Source organism: Chiloscyllium punctatum, chromosome 30, assembly GCF_047496795.1.
Source record: "Chiloscyllium punctatum isolate Juve2018m chromosome 30, sChiPun1.3, whole genome shotgun sequence".
Lineage (NCBI taxonomy): Eukaryota > Metazoa > Chordata > Chondrichthyes > Orectolobiformes > Hemiscylliidae > Chiloscyllium > Chiloscyllium punctatum.
Window position 1 is genome coordinate 6,146,845 of NC_092768.1, and position 22,488 is coordinate 6,169,332.

Consider the following 22,488-nt stretch of genomic DNA (forward strand, 5'->3'; position numbering starts at 1 on the left):
TAGGCTGAGAATGTGCTAACTCAGGAAATTGATGAATCAAGGGTAATTAATCTGAAAGAAATGCACAAGATTCCATCATGATCATGATCACGATCGTGATTGTGATGATGATGATGATGATGATGATGATAATGATGTGAATAGAAAGGAAAACAATTAGAAGGTGATCTGTAATAGGGCAAATAATGTTTTGGCAAGAGAATATATGACCACAATGTTGGTGCAAAGTCATATTATGGTAAATTAATGATCATCTTACAACAATCTGCCAACTACTTAATGATAATTCATTATGTACATTACAGTATATGCTGCCACAAAGACTTTTAGAGATATGTAGGATGATAATGAATGAATTGCTATTGATGAGTTCAGTAGAAACATTCCACAAGGGCAATTAGGCAATAGGCAAAATTGCAACCAGAACAGCAATGTTGAAAGTTTGACTGGTAATAACTCATCTGACCAGAATGAAACAAAATTTTGAAATATTAGATGCAAGACCAATAAGATAGCTGTTTAGTTCTAAAATAGAATCATCTTTGGAATGTTCATTTTACTAGCAAAGTCTGCATTTCATGAGTATCCCTAATTGTCCTTAAAATTGGAGATTGGCTGCCTTTCTCAGCAGCTGCGGTCCACACCATGGAAGTGCTTCTGCTGTGTTGTTAGGCAGGAGGTTCGAGAATTTTGAAATGATAATAATAAAGGAATGGCAAAGTAGAACAGTGTGTTTCTGCAGGCTGAGAGTGTGTTGACTCAGGAAGTTAATGAATTCAGGGTGAATGCATCTGAAAGAAATGCATAAGATTTCATGAGGATGTTGTTGATGTGAATAGAAAGGAAAAACTTAGAAGGTGACCTTATAATAGAACAGATAGTTTCTTGCTAAGATAATATATAGCAATTACCAGAGCGTTGGAGGACAATCATATTACAGTAAATTAATGACCATTTTGCAACAATATGCCAAAAATTAATGATAATTCATTGCTGATAAATCAGAGAATGTGTAACCTAGAGTGGAATTTAAAATTTGTGGTATTCTCATGTCTCCGCTGTCCTTACTGATCCAGATGATGGAGGCTGAAAATTTAGAAAGTCTGTTGAAGAAACCTTGACAGGTTTCAGAAGTATTTTGTCAATAGTACACAATACAAACACGTTACATTGGTGGTAAATGGAGTGCTTTTTTAAAATGGCAAGTGCATTGCTGAAGAAATGAATCATCTTGTCCTGGATGGAATTGACCTTCTTGAGCTGCACCCATCCAGTAACTGGGTTAGTATTCAACAATACTTCTGACTTGTGCCTTAAATGTGGTGGAGAGGCTAAGGGAAATCAGGGATTGAATAAAAAGGATAACGCTTCTTAAGGATTAGGATGAACAAATCTACACACCCTACTGTGGTGAGTTACAGGATGCACTGTTCTATATGTAATACATTTTCCCATAGTGGTCTCCATTATGCACACCGTCCTTTATACTGATTTAAGCATATTGGATGTGACTCGTAAAAGTTTACCAGATAAAGCTAGCATTTTTTAGAACTAACTAACTGATAGAGTATGTTACAGTATCGGGGAGCAGTGGATACAGGAAGATGTTAAGAGGAAAGCTGAGGATGTATCATTAGACCATGCGACCATAAGACTTCGGACAAGTAACTCATTCAGCCCATCGAGTCTGCTCTGCCATTCAATGAAGTCCTGGCTCACCTGATAATCCTGAATCCATTTTCCTGACTTTTCCCCTATAATCCTTGATTCCCTTACTGATTAAAAATCTGTCTTTTATAGCCTTGAATATACTCATCGAATCAACCTCACCAGTCATCTATGGTAAAAAATTCTATAGATTCATTACATTCTAAGAGAACAAATTTCTCCTCTGTCTTAACTTGGTGACCCCCCACACTCGGAGATTATGCCCTCTGGTCCTAGATTCTCACAGAAAGGGAAACAAACATTCTGCATATACCCTGTAAAGTACCCTAAGAATCTTATATTTTCAATCAAATTACCTCATTCTTTTAAACAATGAATGCAGCCCCAACTTAATGAATCACTCCTTGTAAAACAGTTCCTCCATACCCAGATCAACCTGATCAAACCTTACCTGGACTGTCAATTATGCCAGTAAATCTTTCTTTAGATAAGGTGACCAAAGCTGGCCACACTATCCCAGGTGTGGTCTAACTCATGCCTTGTGTAATTGAGTACGAGACTTCCTTATTTTTATGCTCCATTCCCTTTGAGATAATGGCCAACATCCCATTTGCTTCCCCTATTCACTGCTGAACTTGTATGATAGCTTTACGCACAAGTACTCCCAAATCCACCTGTGCTGTAGCTTTCTGCAATCTTTCTCCATTTAAATAATATTCAGCTCCTCTATTTTTCCTGCCAACATTCATAACTGTCATTTCCCATGTTATATTCTGCCTGCCCAGATTTTACTCACTCACTTAACCTGTCTATGTCCCTCTGTAGACTCTGCATTATCCTCACAACTTGCCTTCTTATCTATTTTTGTGACATCCACAGACTTTGCTATAGTACACTTTCCTCATCCAAGTCACTAATATATATTTTAAATAATTGTAGCCTCAGTACTGATCCCTGCAGCTCTCCACTAGTTGTATGTTGCCATCCTGAAAATGCTTTCCTTATATCAACTCTCTGTCTTCTATTAGTTCTCCATTTATTTATCAGTGCCAATATACTATATCCAACACATTGGCTTTTATTTTATTAACCAGCCTAATGTGTGGTAACTTATCAAATCCAATGTTAGGAAATCCAAATGTATTATATTCACTGCTTCCCTATTATCTATCCCTGCTTGTTATCTGCTTAAAGAATTCATGTATATTTGTCAGGCATGATTTCCCCTTTATCAAGCCATGCTCAATCATAACATGTATCTTCAAAATGTTCTGCTTTACATCCTTTATAATACTCTAGCATGACTCTAACATTTTCCTAATAACAGATGTTAAACAAACTAGCCTAGAGATGTGAATAAATGGCAGTCTTGCTAATGACATCCACATTCTATATCAGAATCAAGAAAAAAATGCACAGCAGACACAGAGGGCAATTTTAACTCCATGTTCTTATTAGGAGAAATTTGTCAGGCTAAAAGTGGAATTCTATTCAATCCCATGCAATTCAGCCACAATCTCAATAATTATCAATGAGAAGAGGTAAGAAATATAGTGAAATGATGCCTTGCAGTGCTAGCACTCCACTTGGAAATGAGCGTTTGCCTCGAATTGCACATGTTTGATAAACTCTAATCCAGGGAAATAGTAATCAAGGAGAAAGTGAGGACTGTAGATGCTGGAGATCAGAGCTGAAAATGTGTTGCTGGAAAAGCGCAGCAGGTCAGGCAGCATCCAAGGAGCAGGAGAATCGACGTTTCGGGCATGGGCTCATGCCCGGAACGTTGATTCTCCTGCTCCTTGGATGCTGCCAGGCCTGCTGCGCTTTTCCAGCAACACATTTTCAGCAAATAGTAATCAAGGTTTTGATATGATAATGCCATTTATCACGTGACTCCTTTACCTTTAATATTATGTCCAGCACTAGCAAACATTAAATACTTCTGGTTAATATTCTTTATCAATCCTATTAACAACAACACACTCAAGCTATATCACTGAAGTATTTATGAACAATTCCAGGTAAATGTACAACATAATTCTTCTGCATAACAGATTAATCAACAGTTCTGTTGATGTTTCACTCTGTGTTCACAATACTTCTTATCTCTTCTCATGGATGGTTATTGAGGTGGGGTTAATGTTAACCTAAGTCACTGGACTAGAATCCCATGAAGTTGGATGGAATGCCAGTTCACCTTCCTCAATATTGTTCTCTATTGACATCAATGCAATGTAAGATAGATTCACCAGAGTAATACTGTACTTAGATAATTAAACAATGAGGACTGGTTGCATCAGTAGGATTGTTTGAGTACAGAAGATTGTGATAGACCTAATTGAAGTTTTTAAGAAAACCAATCATTCAGCTATAGATGACTCTCTGTGTGGAGTTTGCATATTCTTCCTGTGTCTGATTGGGTTTCCACCAAGTGCTCTGGATTACAACACAGTTCAAAGATGCGCTGCCTAGGTAGATTGGTTGTGCTAGATGGCTCCATAGTATCCAGAAATGTGCAGGTCAGGTTGATTGGCCATTGGAAAGGTGGGGTTATGGGGAGAGGGTGGGGGTTGGGGAGCATCCCAGGCTATGACTGGGTAGGAGTCTCTTCGGGGGGAGGGGCAGTCTCGATGGGCCAAATGGCCTCTTTCCACACTACAGGGATTCTATGATTCCAGTGAATTCTTGAGGTAGTTAGAGAGGAACTATTGTCTCTGGTAGGGGAGTTCAGAAAATAAACACCTTATAATCAGAATCAAGCCATTCAAGGATGACATCAGGAAACAGTTCATCGATGAGGTGCAGTGAAAATCTGGAAATCGCTCCTCCAAATCTCTTGGGGGAATCAACTTTGACATTGATATTGCGAGATTTTAGTTAGCTAAGGGCAATATGATTGATTATGGTGCAGAAAAAATCTGAAAGGAGACTGAAGTGAGATGTCGTAAATAGTGGGATTTGGGTGGAAATGGATAGGAAGCCCTAATTCTAACAGCAGAGAGGTCAAAAACCAAAGCATGGCTTTAAAATAATCGGCAGAAGGATTGAGAAGTTGAGGAAAAGAGTGTCACAGCAGAATTCATTATTGCGTTTCAAAATTAGTTAGTTATGCACTCAAGGTTAGATCCTCTATGATGTGGAAACAGGCCCTTCGGCCCAACCAATCCACACTGACCCATTTCCTTCTGACTAATGCACCTAACACTGTGGGCAATTTAGCATGCCCAATTTACCTGACCTGCATATCTTTGGATTGTGGGAGGAAACTGGAGCAGACCCAGGGAGAATGTGCAAACTCCACAGAGACAGTTGCCCAAGGCTGGAATCAAACTTAGCACCCTCATGTTATGAGGCAGAAGTGCTAACCACTGAGCCACTGTGCCGCCCCAAGTGCCATGCAATACAGGCTATGGACCAAGAGCGGGAAACTGAATTTTATTTGGCTGTCACAGATACAACAGGCTGAATTGCCTCCATACGTTTTGTCATATTGCTATATTTCAAAGCAGGTATAGAAAACGAACTTACAAATTTGCCATTTTGAGGGATTAAATGGCTTTTCATCATAAATAAAATAATGCTGCATTATTAGTGCGTGAGCTTCTGATTCACTCCTGATTCTTTATATGAAGGTATTAATGCTGCTTATAATGAAGCAGTTATCATTATAACCTGGGGGTTGGTCATCTCAGTTAATTGGATGGCTCCTTTGTATACACAAAACAGTATGGTTACAAGTCCTGTCTCAGCCAAGGTCATCATGAAGGCCCTACCTTCTCAAGCTGTCCTGAGGTATGGTGATACTCATGTTACAACTCACCATGAGTTGGCTCTGTCTAATAAGACAACAGATTATGGTGCTTTTCACTTACCATTATTGACTAATTTGAGTAAGTCACATTCTGATTTGATTTCATACAATCCTGGAACTTAATGGTATATATGCTAGCACTTTGAGGGATCACATTCCTTGAGTTTTCAGAAGAACAGAACTCTTTCAACCAGCAAATCACTTGCATTAAAGCCACAAGCCTGGTTAACATATAAAATTGAGTTATGTGGACTATATTTCACTGCAAGACTAAATAGAATAATGTGCAGTTACAACAACCTGCTTGACAAGGAATGGTTCACAGTCATTGAATTGTACAGCAAGAAGGTTATTCAGACCACGCGCCTCTTTGAAAGTGACGACCAATCAGTCCCAATTTCTTACCCTTTACTCGTAGCCCTGTGAATTTATATTGTTTCAAGAATATAGTCAGTCATGCTTGAAAGGTACTCTTGAACCTGCTTTCACCAATCTTTGAAGTAATGCATTCCAGATCATAACAACTCTCTGCGGGAAAAACAAAATCTCCTCAGCTTCCTTCTGGTTATTTTGCCAATTACCTTAAATCTGTGTCCTCTGGTCGGTAATCTCCTGACAATATTTTACCGGTTTCTCCTAAGGTTCTGATAGGTCGGCCGGCAGCCTTACTGTGAACAGCTTTGGTCTTCTTACCTAAGGAAGGATATACTTGCCTTAGAGGGGGTGCAACAAAGGTTCACTAGATTGATTTCTGGGTCCTACGAAGGGTGGAACTATATTGTCTGGAGTTTAGATGAATGAGCATTGATTGTAGTGAAACGTATAAAGTTCTTACAGGGCTTGACAGAGCAGATGTTGAGACTAGAGAGTCCAGAACTATGGACTGAAATCTGAAAATAAGCTGTTGGTTAATTAGGATTGAGATGAGGAGAAAGTTATTCACTCAAAGGGTTGTGGATCTTTTCGGATTGGTTGGAGACTTCCAGGCATTATGTTCAAAATCAATAGGCTTTGGACTCTAATGAAATTAAAGGATATGGGGATCGGACAGGAAGGTGGAATATTCATAGAAGATCAACTATTTTATTGAATGGTAGAACAAACTTAAGGGGCCAACCGGCCTACTGCTGATCCAATTTTCATGTTCTTACAACAGTTTCAGTTATTACATTGCTTTTTGTGGGATCATGTTGAACACTAAATGGCTGCTGTGTTTCAAAAAAGGCACATTTCAAAGGTATTTATTTAACTAGAATGCAATTTGGGACACCTCACCATTGTAACAGGTGTTATAGAACTGCAAGTTCTTTCTTATATATTCCCTTATACAACTGGCATCACTGGATGGAGAGAGGCGGAGAAAGGGGATGAGAATGTCATGAATATCCTTGATGCTCCCTTCTTTCTAGTTAACACTTGCCAATAATCCACTTCAGATGAACATCATCTGAGATCATGTGCAACCTTAGGCTTATCCAGAACTTTGCAGCCTATATCCTGACATGAACCAAATTTGATTTATCACTCCTGTGTGCACTGATCTCCTGCCTTTTTCCAACTCTGTAACCTCCTCCAGTCCAAGAACCTTCTATGATCTCTGAATGCCATCATGTTGTTTCCATTTGGTTCTGGAACTCCTCGAACCATTCTTTAAATCTTATCGGTTTGTCTAAACTTTAAGTCACCTCTGTTGAAAACTCCTTCATTGCTTTGTTCCCAATATTCGGTTAATTCAGCTGCTACAAAATGCCTTGGAACTTTTTACTACACCACCTAAACAATTACCATCTTCTTAGGCATCATCTTCTCAAGGGTAATTAGGAATGGACAACAAATACTGGCCTAGCCAGTGATGTCCACATCACATTGAAGAATAAAAACAATTAAAGGTATTATATAGATAATGTTTGATGTTCACCAGGATTTGAGCGTAATACTTTCCACCATTTGGGTTTCAGGCAGACAGCACTGTAGAGACAGTGGACACCACTGACATCGTAATCCTGTTTTTGAATTCACAAACATTGATGCTACATTTTTCAAGCAGAGCAGTCTCTGTGCTCGCTCCTCTCTTACACTGGAAAGATCACCAGGTCATTTCTTGAGTTTTTTTTGTGGCTTGAGACTACTTTGGATATGATACTGATCTATTCTTCCATTGGGTTGCAACATCAAAAAAAAGATAAATCGATTCAACACTTTTTATATTATGAATGCATAAACAATGCATTATGAATCGATTTATCTTTTTTTTTGATGTTGCAACCCAATGGAAGAATAGATCAGTATCATATCCAAAGTAGTCTCAAGCCACAAAAAAACTCAAGAAATGACCTGGTGATCTTTCCAGTAAGAGAGGAGCGAGCACAGAGACTGCTCTGCTTGAAAAATGTAGCATCAATGTTTGTGAATTCAAAAACAGGATTACGATGTCAGTGGTGTCCACTGTCTCTACAGTGCTGTCTGCCTGAAACCCAAAAGGTGGAAAGTATTACGCTCAAATCCTGGTGAACATCAAACATTATCTATATAATACCTTTCATTGTTTTTATTATGAATGCAGGTAACAACATGACTAAAAACTGATTATCTGCTTTTGCAATAATTGAGGGAAAGGTATTGACCGGGACAATGGGAATAGTTCTCTTGTTAAACTTCAAGATATTGCCATGGAATCTTCTACATCCACCTGGGCAGACACATGGAGCCTGAGTTGAACATCTGCTCTGAAAGACAGTTCGGCATTCCTCATTGCAGTGTGTGTGTGCCATCATCTGAGGATAATATTTGTTTATGGCAATAATCTGTGCATTGAGTCTTTTTGGTGGGGAGCTTAGTGCTCTGCAGCTACCACAGGTTCTGGCTGACCACAAAGTTCTCCCATCCATGACCACCAAGCCTTGAGGTGGGACCTGAGTCCAGAGCTTTTAGCCCAGAAATAATCACTGACTTACAATACATTCTTATCCTCAATACTACACTCGTTCAGCCGAGGTTTTTGACATGCTCAAGCCTGGATGGGACTGAACTCAAGACTCTGTGACTTCAGAGGTAAGCATGCTATGAACTGAGCTGCAGATGTGCTCAGTGATAGCACTGTCATCTTGGAAACCTCAAGACCTCATCTCAGAGATTTGAGCAAAAATATAAGCAGTGCAATATTGAAGGTTCAGTGTACTGTCAAAGGCGCTGTCTTTTGCATGTGACATTACATAAAGGTCTCTGCCAGTAATGGTGAAATATAATGGTAGTTTATTACAGATGAAGTTTTTTTCATGTTATTGCATGGTATAGTTAGTATCCCTCAGTTAATATTACATGTAGATCATTTGATGGTTGAGGTTTATAAAATTTTACTATGCACAAATTGGCTGACACATTACCCAACATTACAATAGTGCCTGTATTTCAAAAGTAATTGAGCTGCATGGATGTTCATTACATATCAGCCACATAGGTACCACATAGGTCTTTCTCTGGGAAAGAATATGTGCATGGTAATGCCTAAAAACTTATGGGGATCAAGCACAGAAATTAAAAGCTGCACAGCAGCTAAATTTTAAATAAATATTGGATTTGAGATTCACAAAGCTATTGTGTAATTATTTGTCAACCTAGCGTCTGATTTGGAACAAAATGCATTGAAAAATAAAACTATGTTATTTGAATATGCATATTGGTGGTAAAATTAACTGAAGAAAATCTCCTCTACTTCCTTATTACTTTAATGGTTTTAGAGTTATGCTTTCATCATTAGGGCTAGTATTAACTCCAGAAGGTCCTTGTGTTTAATAGTGCATCTTTGAACAAAACTGTGAACAAAACTCAACCTTTTCCGTGCCACCGATGTTCATGAGTTTCACTTAGTTTAGAAATCCAACAACATAATTTCTTTGTTTTGCAAGTTTGGAAGGGCCATTGTTGATGCCATTGTCTGTAGGCATATGTGTTCTTGCATGTGGTGGACAGTGAGGAAGTAATGAAGACTCCAGATTAAGGGTCAGAAAATTAAAATTAGAGGTAGCCATTTGGGGTGCTGTCACAAAGCATTCTGAAAAGAAATCTGGAACTCGCTACCCCTTCCCCCCACCCAAAAAAAGATGCAGAGTCAATTGAACGTACCACTAGGGGCTATGGAACCAAAGTGAATAAACTGAAATGATACATTGATCATTTGACATTAAACTGAATGGTGGAAAAACCATTTGATTTTATAAAAAGAAAATCAAGGATTGTAAGCATCACTGAATGGGCCAGCATTTGTAGCCCATCCCTAATTGCCCTTGAGAATGTAGTGGTAAGCTGCCCTTCTTGAATTGCATGTGGTGTACACCTAAAATGCTGTTAGAGAGGGAGTTCCAGGACTTCTAACTAGTGACTGTGAGGGAATGCTGTTTTTTACACAATGTCAAAGAAGGAATGTGATGAATTCCCAACCAGATGGACAGTGGCTTAGAGGAATTCGGTGGTTGCATTCCCATGTATCTACTGCTCTTATCCTTCTAGATGGTGGTGGTCACAGGTTTGGAAGGTGCTATCTAAGGAGGTTTAAAGATTATTAAAGTCCATTTTGTGGATGGTACACACTGCTGTTACTGATCGTCAGTTGTGGAGAGGGTAAATGTGTGTGGATGTAGTGTCAATCAAATGGGTTACTGTGTCCTGCAAGGTGTCAAGCTTCTTGCATGTTGTTGGAGATGCACCCATCCAGAAAGTTGGGAACATTTCATCACACTCCCATCTTGAGCTTTGTAGATGGTGGACAGGCTTTGGGAGTTAGGAGGTGAGTAGTACTCATTGCCTATGACCTGCTCAAGTCAAAACATCTATGTGGCTCACCCAATCCGTATCTGGTGACCACCATATTGATAAGTGACAGAACCATGATGGTAATGCTATTAGATGCCAAGAGACAATGGTTAGACTCTTTCTTGTTGGTGATAATCATTGCCTGGAACTTACATGATGAGAATATTCTGATCAATTTGTCAGTCCAAGCCTGGATATTGTCCAAGTCTCGCTGTATTTGGACATGTACCATTTCACTGATGAGTGACAAATGACAGTGATCCTTGTGCAAACATCTGTGAAAATGCCCATTTTTACTTTAGGATTAGGAAGATCATTGACGGGATAACTGTAGATAGTTGGGCCTAGAACACTAGAACCTGAAGAATTCCTGTAGACATATCCTGGAGCTGAAATGACTGATGTCCAACAACTACATCATCTTTCTTTGTGCCAGGTGTGACACTAGCCAACGGTTTTTCCTGATTCCCACCAACTTCAGTTTTACTTGGCTTCTTGATACCACACTTAGTCAAATGTAGCCTTAATGTAGTGAGTCACTCTCACCTCATCCTTAGAATTTGGCTATTTTCTCCATGTTTGAAATGGGGTCAGGAGCTGAGTGACCTTGGCGGAATCCAAATTGACCACCTGTGAGCAGGTTATTATTAAGCAATCGTTGCTTTATAGCACTGTTGATAATCCCTTTCATCACTTTACTGATAATCAGGAGAAAACTGGTAATTGGCCATGTTGGATTTGTCCTATTTATTATGTACAGGACCTGCCTGGGGCAAATTTCCACATCAGGTGGCTGCCAGTATTGCAGTTGTCCTGGAACAGGTTTTCCAGGGGTGCAGCAAATTTTGGAGTAGACTCCTTAATATTTACCTGGGTTACTATCAAGGCCATTAGCCTTTGCAGTATCCAGGCCTTCAGCTGTTTGTTGATGTCACAAATTTGATGAATCAAATTGGCTGAATACTGACATCTGTGAAGCTGGCCTCTCTGAAGCAAGCTGAAATGGCTCATCCACTCAGAACTTCTGGCTGAAGATAGCTGCAAATAATTTGGCAATCATATGTCAGGGTCCCCCATTACTGAGGACAGGGATCTTTATGAAGGTTCCTCCTCTTCCATTGAGTTGTTTACTTTTCCACCACCACAGAACTACAGGGCTTACATCTGATCCATTGATGGTTGAATTGTCCAACTCCTAATGGCCTACTTATTTCTATAATTATGTCCAATCAAAATTATTAGGGTGATATATTTGATATTTGTTAATAATTGGGAATGCGGTTTTGTGGTTAGCCTACGCAAAGCCAATAATCTGTGAAAAAGCCAGCCCCACTCTATGGTGGAGGTCATTTTGTTTTCTACTGGATGAGACTTCTGCTGCGCCTTAATCTGCCTACATGAATTTGAGGTACTCTTCAATGTGGTGGATGAGTGTGCCAATCAGGTATGCTGCTTGGTCCTGAATGGTACCAAGCTTCTTGACTACTGTTGGAACTGCATACATCCAGGCAGGTGAAGAGCATTCCATCAAAATCCTGACTCATGCCTTGTAGCTGGTGGACAAACCTTCGGGTTAACTTGGCTGCACTGCTGGCTCAATTAAGTAGACATCAGAGGGTTGAGATTAGCCTCAGTACCTAAGGAAGGGACCTGATATTTAACAGTCCCCTCAACTACAGGGTAGTGTACGACCAGGATCTGATTGCGACTCTACTGTACACAATCACTTCGCTGCCACTTGATCATCAAAGGCCTGATCATGAGGAATGGGCACTTGGGTGAGGCTGAGGGAGGCATATCTCTCTCTGTAGCAAAGATTCAGTGCTACCAGGAAGACAGGAAAATAACATGGCAAACTGAAAAGAAGGCTGAAGAAAATGAAGTCGAGGGATGAACATCTCATTTTCTAACATGGGAGAACTCAAAATACTGAGTGGCCAGGACTGATGTCAGCCAGTAACATGAGAAAAAAAAACACCTTGTAAATTTTTTGACTGTACCACCAATGATCATTTGATTGAAGGGCAGAAGATAAAACCAATTATGCTAATTACTGGTTAATTTGGAGTTTTAACACTTTAGATTACTACAGTGTGGAAACAGGCCCTTCAGCCCAACCAGTCCACTGACCCTCTGAAGAGTAACCCACCCCGACCCATTTCCCTCTGACTAATGCACCTAGCACTATGGACAATTTAGCATGGCCAATTTACCTGATCTGCACATCTTTGGACAGTGGGAGGAAACCAGAGCACCCAGAAGAAACCCATGCAGACACAGGGAGAATGTGCAAACTCCATACAGACTTCCAAGGCTGGAATTGAATCTAAGACCCTGGTGTTGTGAAGCAGCAGTTCTAACCACTGAGCCACCTTGCTGCCCTTTCACATTCTTTTCTCAGAATCAGAATGTTGACAATACATACTCCACTCAAGGGATTTGAGTTAAAAAAAACTCGACATTCACATGGGATTAAGAAGGTGCTGTACTGTCAGAGGTGCTGCTCTTCAGATGAAAAATTAAACTGGGGTCTCACCTTATCCCTTCAGATTGATGCAAATAATCCACCGCACAACCGATAGATAAACAGAGATGTTCATCCTCCTCTCCTGGCTAATATTTATACTTGGATCAATGAACAGGCTATCCTACACTGCTCTCTGTTGGAGCTTGCTATATACAAATTGCTTGTTGCATTTTCTACAACAGCTACTTCATTGTATAAAGCACTTTGTATTTAAAAAAAGCATTTTGAATCGTGAAAAGTGACATCAGAAAATACAAATCTTTCTTTCCTCAAACTAATGATCAGTATCATCCCCATCGCGTGATTCTCTGTATTGCTTATTCCCTTGATCTTGACCATATCCCTGATTCTTTGCACCATTAACGCCCAAACCTCAAATTTTCTACACCATTGACAAACTTTGAAGGATTCAGAAATTGTGGTTTCATTTTGTACAAATGCAGATAGTTTAATATTGTCTGCTATGATTCTACATACTCTGAAGGCTCACTCAGGATCTTGCTTTGTTGTTCTGTAACTGGTAAGTACTTGCTGGAATTTACTAGCTGGCCAGCTTTAATATTTAATGTCCGGCAGACCAGTAGATTCGGGGCTTTGTATCTAAAAGACAAATGGATTTTGGACCTTTGCGTAGAGGTGAAAAGCAAGAGTCAAGGCTTTGCAAGCTGACCAGTATGAGATGGTGCTTTGGGACCAAGGCACCATCAGCAGTAGGACATCCAGTCCAAGAGACTAAATTGTGATGGTGGTGCGGGGCTAAGATCCTTTGGGTGTGAGAACCTCTGAGCAATTAAGGCTTCTATTTTGACACTAGGTGGAACTGGCTTCAAATCTGAGACTCTCATCCTCAGGGACTTTTGGTGGAGATTCTATTTGGGAAGACTTGTGGTTCAAATCTAAAACCAGCTTTTACAAATTGAACTTTTATTTGCAGATACCAGCATAAGTTGTATTATCAGGAGTTGCAATTCTACACTGACACCAGTGGGAGTTTGACCTTTAGTTTTCCAAATCTTTGGAGCTTTAATTTCCCTGAGACCAACAGAAATTAGGATCCCATTGTGACACTAGCAAAAACATGGGATTCTTTAGTTTGAAGCCAGCAGTGGTTTGGTTCTAGTTTGAGGGACTACCAGGGTTGCCCTTGTAGTTTAGTAATCAGATGGAATTCAAGTTTCCTTGTTGGAGATCAGCATAAGGTGGGACCACATACAACCATGAGTTGGGAGCAGAAGTAGGTTATTTGGCACCTTGAATCTGTTCCAGTATTCAATAAGATCATGGCTGATCTGTTTGTGTTTCAAATTCTGCATTTCCATGTACTTCTGATAACCTTTGATTCTACTGTTGAACAAGAATTCTAGTTTAATAGCAGAAGTTGAGATTATTGTGCTTGAGTACTAATGGACTCCTTAGTTTAAGACGAACAAACATTGGCTTGGGGAATCCAGATGGATTTGGGATTTCCACAGCGGAGATGAATGGACTCCTCTGTTTGAGACCAGTGAAAGTTCAGCTTTTAGTTTATATGATCAGCAGGAGTTAGGCTTCCAGTTTAAAATCAGGAATTGGACTGTCAGCATTTACTTTCAGGAACATCTCAAAATGTAAGATCTGTGAATCTACTGTTCACAGGGAGGAAACATGGTTAGGTTAACAAACCAAACAGAAGCTAGATTGTCAATGAAATTGTGTGAAAAATATATTTACTAGAACAAAGTTTTCAGTCAAGACTCCTCCATCAACTGTTTTACTGAAGACTGGAAATTTTAACATCTAAAAGCTGATGTTAGCCATAGCTTAGTTAGTAGCACTCCTCTGATTTAGAAGGTTGTGGGTTCAAGTCCCAATCCAAAGATTTGCGATCATAATCCAGCCTGACTCTCCCAGTGCAATACTGAGTTTTGTTCTGTCAGGAGTGTTGCCTTTAATGTGACATTAAACCAAGGTAATATCTGCTCTTTCATGGCATATAAATGAGCTCACAGCAATATGTTGAATCACAACAAGTTAGAGATCCAAATATCTTCATAATATTAAACAATAACTGCAAAACAGATTGGTTGGTCATTATCACATGACTATTGGGAGCTTGCTGTACACAAACTGGTTGTTGTATTTTGTACATTACAGCAGGATGACATTGCAAAAGCTGAAAAGTGCTGTGAGATGTCAAGTGGTTATGAAAGGCACTGTATAAATGTTTTTTTAAGAAAAGCAAAATAAAGGAATTTAAAATTAATCTGTTATGCACAAGTGTAATTGAATCCCACTGTATAATCTCAATCCACCAAGCGAGGTCCGATTTGTTCCATTACGACAAATTTGAGGTACATGTGAATTTCACAAGGCAGATTACTTCAAAACCCTGATAGGCATGAAAATAACTGACACAAATGCCTTGGGTGGGGAAAGGAGAGTGTGATTGGGGGAGATGGCAATGACAGCACACACTTCCTTTCTGGTAAACCGGACCAAAACTTCAAAATTTGTAATGACTTCTTGCTATCTGATGTTCACTACAGTACATGTTAGCCAGGAAAGAAATTAACAGCCCTATCAATGAAGGTTTCAGACGAACCTAATCTCCAGGTAACCATGGAGATGTATGTGCACTGTACATTGTTATATTTATTTATATATTATATATTATATATAATATCTGAAATGTTTTCCTTTTCTTTCTCATACAATAGGCCATTTAAACATGGCACAGGTAGAAAAGTGCAATGAAAAATATACCACTTTTAAGTGCATCAAGACCTGGGCATTATCCACAGCCAGGGGACTTGGGAGTGTTCGTGCGTGAATGATGAGAGGGTATAAAATAATTGTTAATAGTTATAATTGGTTTCCACTCCACTTTTGCCAGTTCTATCCCACCGCAGGCTTGCACTTTATGGGGAGAAGTAAGGGCAGGGAGAGGTGAAAGAGAGAGATGAAAGGAAAGCATGATGAGCAGGGAAGATGATTTGCATCTGACCTGGCTTCCATCCCACCCACCCACCCCACCGCCTCCTTTCCCCTTGCGTCAGTGGCCACTGGCGTTACGGAATTCGCCATTTTCGGTGATCTGCAGGCGGGGGGGAGGGTGCGATGATGTCACGCCGTTCAGCTGGGTTTCACTGCACCGATCTTTCATGTGAGTCAGGGTGCTCATCAGTCGGGAATTGGTGGCCCCCATCGTCGAGAGCTGCCTTTCCTAAACAAAACAAAACATATATAAAAAGGGAAGAAATCCACATTAAAGCCACAGCATCCATATCCAAGGAGGGCAAACCCCTCAGTATCCTGGAACAGCCAAGCCAAGCCATCAAAATAATTTGTGGGGTAAACCAATTTACAACTGTGGGCAGTGGGGCATGAAAGAATATGAATATATACGAATATAGTGACAATCTTAATGAGGCTATATGAATTATCCAATTGCATAAAGTAAAACGATATTAACTGTCTAATTTGTGCAATGGAAGATTAGAGGTTGGTATCTTCAAATCAAGGGCAATATAACACATTGACCATGGGCCCTAGGGGCTTCCTGTCAATCACACCACAAGACCATTGCTTAAAGGGCGGACTGAATCCCATTTGACAATGGCAGGGTTTTGCAATGCAGCTTGCACATCAGCAATGAACCAGAATTATCAAATAATGTTTTGAGGCTAAGTGACTGGCCATGCTGAGCTGGAGGTGGAAGTGAGCAGTGGGGAGAAGGCAGAGTCAAAAGAAGAGAAAAATAAAGATACCTTCTTTGTTGCATATAGGGATACAGCCTGAGCCAGCAGGTCTCTGTCACCATGACAATGGTTGACACTTTGCATTACAAAAGGATATAAATGGGTGGTAATTCTTCAAATAGAAAAATAATGTGAAAAAAGATGGGCCTCATTGGATAGTTACACTTCAATAGCCTCCGAACAGAATGAGAAAATGGGCTTGTACTTGGATGATTCCAGGTGTGAGGACATTTCAAAGCATCGAGAATCAAATCTACCAGCAATCTACAACATCTCCGCACTCACATTCCAGTGCAGTATGCTCCTCTGTTGTGGCCTAGGCTTCGGGACCATTGTTATTAATTGATGCCTAAAATTGTCATGGTGCCAGTCAGGGCCCAATTTGATGCATGTGTAGTTTTCCTATATTTTATCCATTACAAAGCACTCTCCGCCCTCCCCCAGCACAGCACACCATGAAACATCATGAGTGAGACAACTTGAAATGAACACAGGTGCAAACTGCTTACTCCACTCCTTAAATCATCATGCAGTTACATGGTAGTTCGTGCTTTACAACTGATTGGTGTAGCCTTAATCGTGAGACCGCTGTCTCCACTCTTCCTGATAAAAGCTCTAGATCTTGCACTTAATATTAAGGCATCAGTAGCTGACACACTGATTGGGTGTCTCTGCACTATTATGGGTTGCCTTATGGAGGGACATGACAATCTAGAACATGGACAAAGCTCCATTTTTTTTTCATATCTTAGAACCTGGCATAAAAACTTATACTAGTCTGTGTTTCAAAATCTGGAAAAACGGTGTGCTTGTTATCAACGGGTGGCTCTCACCACACTGAATGCCCCACTTACTATGCAGCATGACTCCCAATTAAGAGGGAAGAGAAAAATGGGTTGCTCTCCTCTGCCAAGATCACACTAAGAACCATTCTTAGAAGATGCTCCACTCTCACAATTGCTCTGAACCCTCCCAACAATGTTCTTAACCACTTAGACTTCACTCAGCACCACCAACCTGTCCCCTCCACTTAGCTATCTCAGAATGACAGTCAAAACTGTGCAAGATAGAACTTGGCTTTACAGGTTTGTCTCTTTGCTATTGCATCCTGTGCCCTCGTGACAACAATTGTGTCCCGCCTGTGACTGAGTAAATTTAGATTATGACACTTCGTAAATGCTCCCTTCATCTCAGAATGAAAGGTCAATGTTGGTTTTACACCTTGCCCAATTTCATATTGGGTGGTGAGGAGGATGGAAACAGATGTTCTGCTTGAAACTGTGTGACTGCTGTCCACCACACCAGATTGAAATTTAGCTCTGAAGTGCCTTCAATCCTTGGCAGGATACCCCTAGATTTGGAATCTCTTAGGCACCGTAGCTTGGACCACAAACAAATGAGAAGAAACAGCACAGAGAATGAAAGGCTTCAACTTATGACAGAATGGAGGTCATGCAAACATTACAGGTGAGTAACGCATGTTTAAACAAGAAAGCAAACATAAAACTCCTTTATGGTTTCAAGTTCTTATAGTCCATTCTTCACCTCTTAGTCTCCCTGTATCAGTTTGGCTCTTTGAATGTACAAAGTTGAGGATTAAGGTGCACTGAAAATTGAATTGAAGAGTCTTGGGTCCACATGTCAACTTTAAGTTAAGTTTCCACCTGTGGTCAGCTCAATGGTGATGCTTGGGAACTGGATGACTAGTTGACTTCCCCTGTACTTCCTGGGTCAAGTCCCTGAGATGAATGTTCAAAGTACAAATCCTTCCACTCCTATAATGCTACTTGGTTTAAAGCTTTAACATTGTCTCAATGGTTCAAGTAGGAAATGGTGATGGACGGGATGACTATTTATTGTGCTTATAGTGGTCTCAAACCCTGTCTGGAGATCTTATGAAGCAGTCTGACAGGGCAGACACTAAAAGGATGATTCCACTGCTTGGACAGTCTAGACCATGATGGGGTGGGATTGGAGGGTCACAGGATAAGGGACCAATTACTTTATAATAGGATGAAGACAATTTTTTTTCCCCTCGGGGGGTCATGAATCCTTCGAATTTTCTACTAGATTATCTTGTTGATGGTTCATCATTTAATACATTTAAAACTGAGATAGTCAGATATTTGGTCTCTCAGGCCAATCATGGAATATAGGAAGCTGTTAGCAAAGTGGTGTTGAGGCTGAAAATTAGCTATGACTGGTCTGAATGGTGGAACAGGTTTCAGTAGGCTGTTCCTATCTTTTTGTTCATATTGTGTGTTGGACTTTAGTTAGGTTTTGATTGTCGAATGAGCAAAACATTAATGTTTTATGATAAAATTTGCCTGTTCTCAGTCCTTTGTGTGTGCTGTGTTTATTATCATATGTATGTGTCTGTAACTACATATACTTGTGCAGGTATCTACACCTAAGTAGACCTACAACTGTGAGAGTATATCTATAACAGTTTCTATATCTGGATAAGAGATCAATCCAATTGCAGAAAAACATTCTTAAGCTCCAGTGACCATTTTAGGACTTCCAAACCCTGCGCTGTTTTGCTACCTTGGTGATAGAGGAGTCCTGCTGCTGAGAAGTACTGGCAGAACCAGGCTACACAGTGTGTTACAGCCTACCAAATAAGCACTTGTTCAGTTTTACTGCAGAAATCTGCAAAGTATATTCAACAGTACTGATGAGCCAAAACCAGTATAGGAATACCAGAGATGAGAAAATGGAAGCAACTACAGCCTTTTAAACATATTTTGTAAGTGATGTCCAGTGATAAATATATTTCTAAATTAAATGTGCACAATTAAAACGATTAACTCTACACCTCCAGATAGCAATTCTGACAATGATTCACATTATACATTCAATGACACCTGATACTATGACAGCAAAGCCCTTGCTTAAGGGATATCCTCAGATTTTAATGCAAGGTAACTAAATATTGCAATTGATTTAACTGTGGGGGGAAAAGAGAGAGGGGAGACAATACTTGATGAATATATTCAACAGAAATGGCAGCAACAGATCTTTTAAGATTTAACTGAACAGCAATGATTACTGGTTATGCTGTTTAGCCAAAGTGAAGGTAAAACTCAAATCTAGGTTTTGCCCTTTGATACTCTGAGCTGCCCTCAAACTGGCTTAAAAGCAGTCTGCATTCCATTGTTGCTCAGTGCTTGCATGATGCTGACGTGTGTTTGAACTGACACGGAGATGACGGTGGAGCGCTCTATTTTTTCACAGACATTAAAGACACAGTAAACTTCAATGTTGCAAATGACCAGCAGCAATGGAAAGAACAAAAAACCATGTGATCAAAAGTGGAATTGGCACTTAACCGAGACACAATATAGCTTTCTAGTATTTGCTAATGATGTCAATACTTTTAGCTTGATGGTTCAACACTGCCATGGGAGTTCATCAGTTCTCAGCCAGAGTGGCAGTCACAAAGCACATGGTTTTAATTTGGGGTTACACTACCAGGCTCAAAGGTTAACCCACCCATGAAAACCATTAGACGTCATACACTTGGCTAAAACTGAGTTGTAGACTCACCTGTCACCTATTTACCACAGCATTCTCTCCTCCACAATGAACAAGGTTGTCAACCAATGGGTGATCAACCAATAGAGACCATTAAAGAGGGTAACCATAACCCATGACAACCTTACTTAACTAGGATTAAGCAAATGGACCTTGAATCCTTCCAAATATACAAATTCTGATTGGCATAGTGATGCACCATAATTGTTCACCATTGCCAAATCTGATGAATGTTTTCTGAACTGGAAAGGAATTGGAATCATAACTCCTGTCAAGTACCTCCCAACAGCACTCCTTTCACTTTAGGAGGAAGTGTTGGAAGGGTGAGTGAGATAGGTAGCAGCAGTAGCAACTGGGTTTTTGAAAGACAAATAATTTTGGCTGGAGTGGATGGAAGGGAGGGCATGCAGACAGTTTTTATAAAACCTAACAGATAGAATATTGTCCCTCTCATCAGCTGCTGGTGTGCAACCGGACTACTGGACTTCAATTCTGCCTGAAACTACTTAGGAAGTTGGGGACGGGTGGTAAGAGAGGGAGAGATTGATCTTTGAGGAAGGTCAGAGTTGTGACACCACTCTTGGTAAACATTACAGATACTTTATCTCCACTTGTTACAGGAAACCAGGAGTAGAAGTAGGCCTTTCTGCTGCTCAGCCTACTTTACCATTCAACAAGATTATGGTTGATTTGATTGTAGTCTCAAGTTTATTATTCTGCCTGCTGGCCCATAACACTTGATTCCTTTGTAAGCTGGCTGAGAACAGATAAAACACATACAAGATGAACACGGTATAACTCTCACCTTGGATGATGCCCAAGGAAATGCTACACCCGCAAATAGAATGGTAAATTGCAAATTTGTCACAGGTCATACAAGAAAGATTTCACAGAGCGCAACACAGTACAAACCATTAACTTTTTTTTAAAAAGAAGAGGCAAAAGGAAAGGAAAAAAAGTCAAGCCAGGCAACTACAACCAGTGACAACAGACTAAAAGCTGACATACATGCAATACAGACAGAAATCCAGCTTCAACACAACATCTTAGACACACTTTTTGTGATAACTTTCAACCTAACAGGAGGCAAAGAAATTAACACTCGCTGGATTGGCGTGAGTTGTGAACTGTTTATTTTGAGGTAAAATCATAACCACCGCACCCTGACCCTTTCAACCCAAACTTTCGAGACCTCTTGCCTTTCCAGAATCTCTATAGTTGAGAGCAAAGGCAGTGCAGGAAGATGGAAACACCTGTGACTCCATCAGCCAACATGGTGGGAAGGTTCTAGTTGAGAGATTGAAGTGGGCGAAATATATACCTTCTGGCTTTTATCCAACCACCTAATCTAATCTGACCTGATTATCTTAGATTCCAGTCAAACACCCATGGGACTTTCTACTTAGGTGGTCACCATGCAGTTGGCCAGACCAAATTGCAAGGTCTCTTTTTCTGCAACTATGCTCAATACTTTTCTCTCATTTAAGTTCAAACACCAAAAGCAAACTTCTAAACTGAACTTGGCCCATACTGGGGAATATTTCTGCATTAATCTGGTTTAGGTGATCCATTTCAATGCTGTTTGAGAAATGTTCCTTTCGCTATAAATATGTATTCTGCAAATAAAACTGTCTGAAAAAAGATTTTGTGTCAAATATTTCCAAGTTGGAAATTTAATTCTTGAAAGCCTAGTCTAAGTTGAATTTGGAAATTTCTTCTATGTTCAGAAAGTCGGGCTTCAGCTGAAGTTTTTTTTTGTTCCTATGTGAAACGATGCAATATGACATGTTTAGCTAGGAAGCTGTATCCTGTCGGGTGACAGTAACTCCAAGAGGCTGTTTTTTTGTAATAAGGCCATTTGTTTGTAATCATTGTTTGGTCATCCAGACAGATCTTGTTGCAGCTCCATATTCAGCAGGAAGTCCCCAAGTGAACTATCCTGTCGCTGGTGTGAATAACATGCTAAACCCAAGACCAGGACTAATCTAGGGAAACAATGAAACATTTTGTATATTAAGCTCTAAACTGACAACACGACAGGGGACGTTGGTGAACTGCGAGGGTGATATGCAATGTGGCAAGAGGTGGGTCACCTGGAGAAATAACTGATTGAAAGACAAATGGACATGCACACAGACATTCATACACACAGAGACAGACAAAAAAAAAGCCACACCACCTCACAGCGACTTTGCAGACACGTGTGAAAAGATCTTCAATGCAGTCCATGTCTTAGCTCAAGATTCTCTGATGGAGCAGCAGTCCAAGGGGCATCAGTGACCTTGCAGTAGTGCCTGTACCAAGTAAGATGGTGACCTCAGTAGTTAAGAGCTCTTCAGATAAGGGTTCCCTGTACTTCACTATCTCCCCACCCACAAAATCTGGCCTCTTGAATGATT

At 40.1% G+C, this 22,488-nt stretch overlaps 1 protein-coding gene across 11 annotated transcripts in view; it reads right to left on the bottom strand.

The window, feature by feature from the left end:
• LOC140455148 (ras/Rap GTPase-activating protein SynGAP-like) overlaps window positions 1-22,488 on the bottom strand; it is a 1,171,996-nt gene that overhangs the window by 318,109 nt on the left and 831,399 nt on the right. For 2 of the 11 annotated variants that reach the window (XM_072549838.1, XM_072549840.1), the window contains exon 19: window positions 15,826-16,017. The exons of the other annotated variants lie outside the window; for them this stretch is intronic. In XM_072549838.1, coding sequence (XP_072405939.1) covers window positions 15,847-16,017 — 171 coding nt within the window. In that variant the 3' untranslated portion in view covers window positions 15,826-15,846. Of the gene's footprint in view, window positions 1-15,825; window positions 16,018-22,488 lie in introns of those variants that run through there. 11 annotated transcript variants of the gene reach the window in all.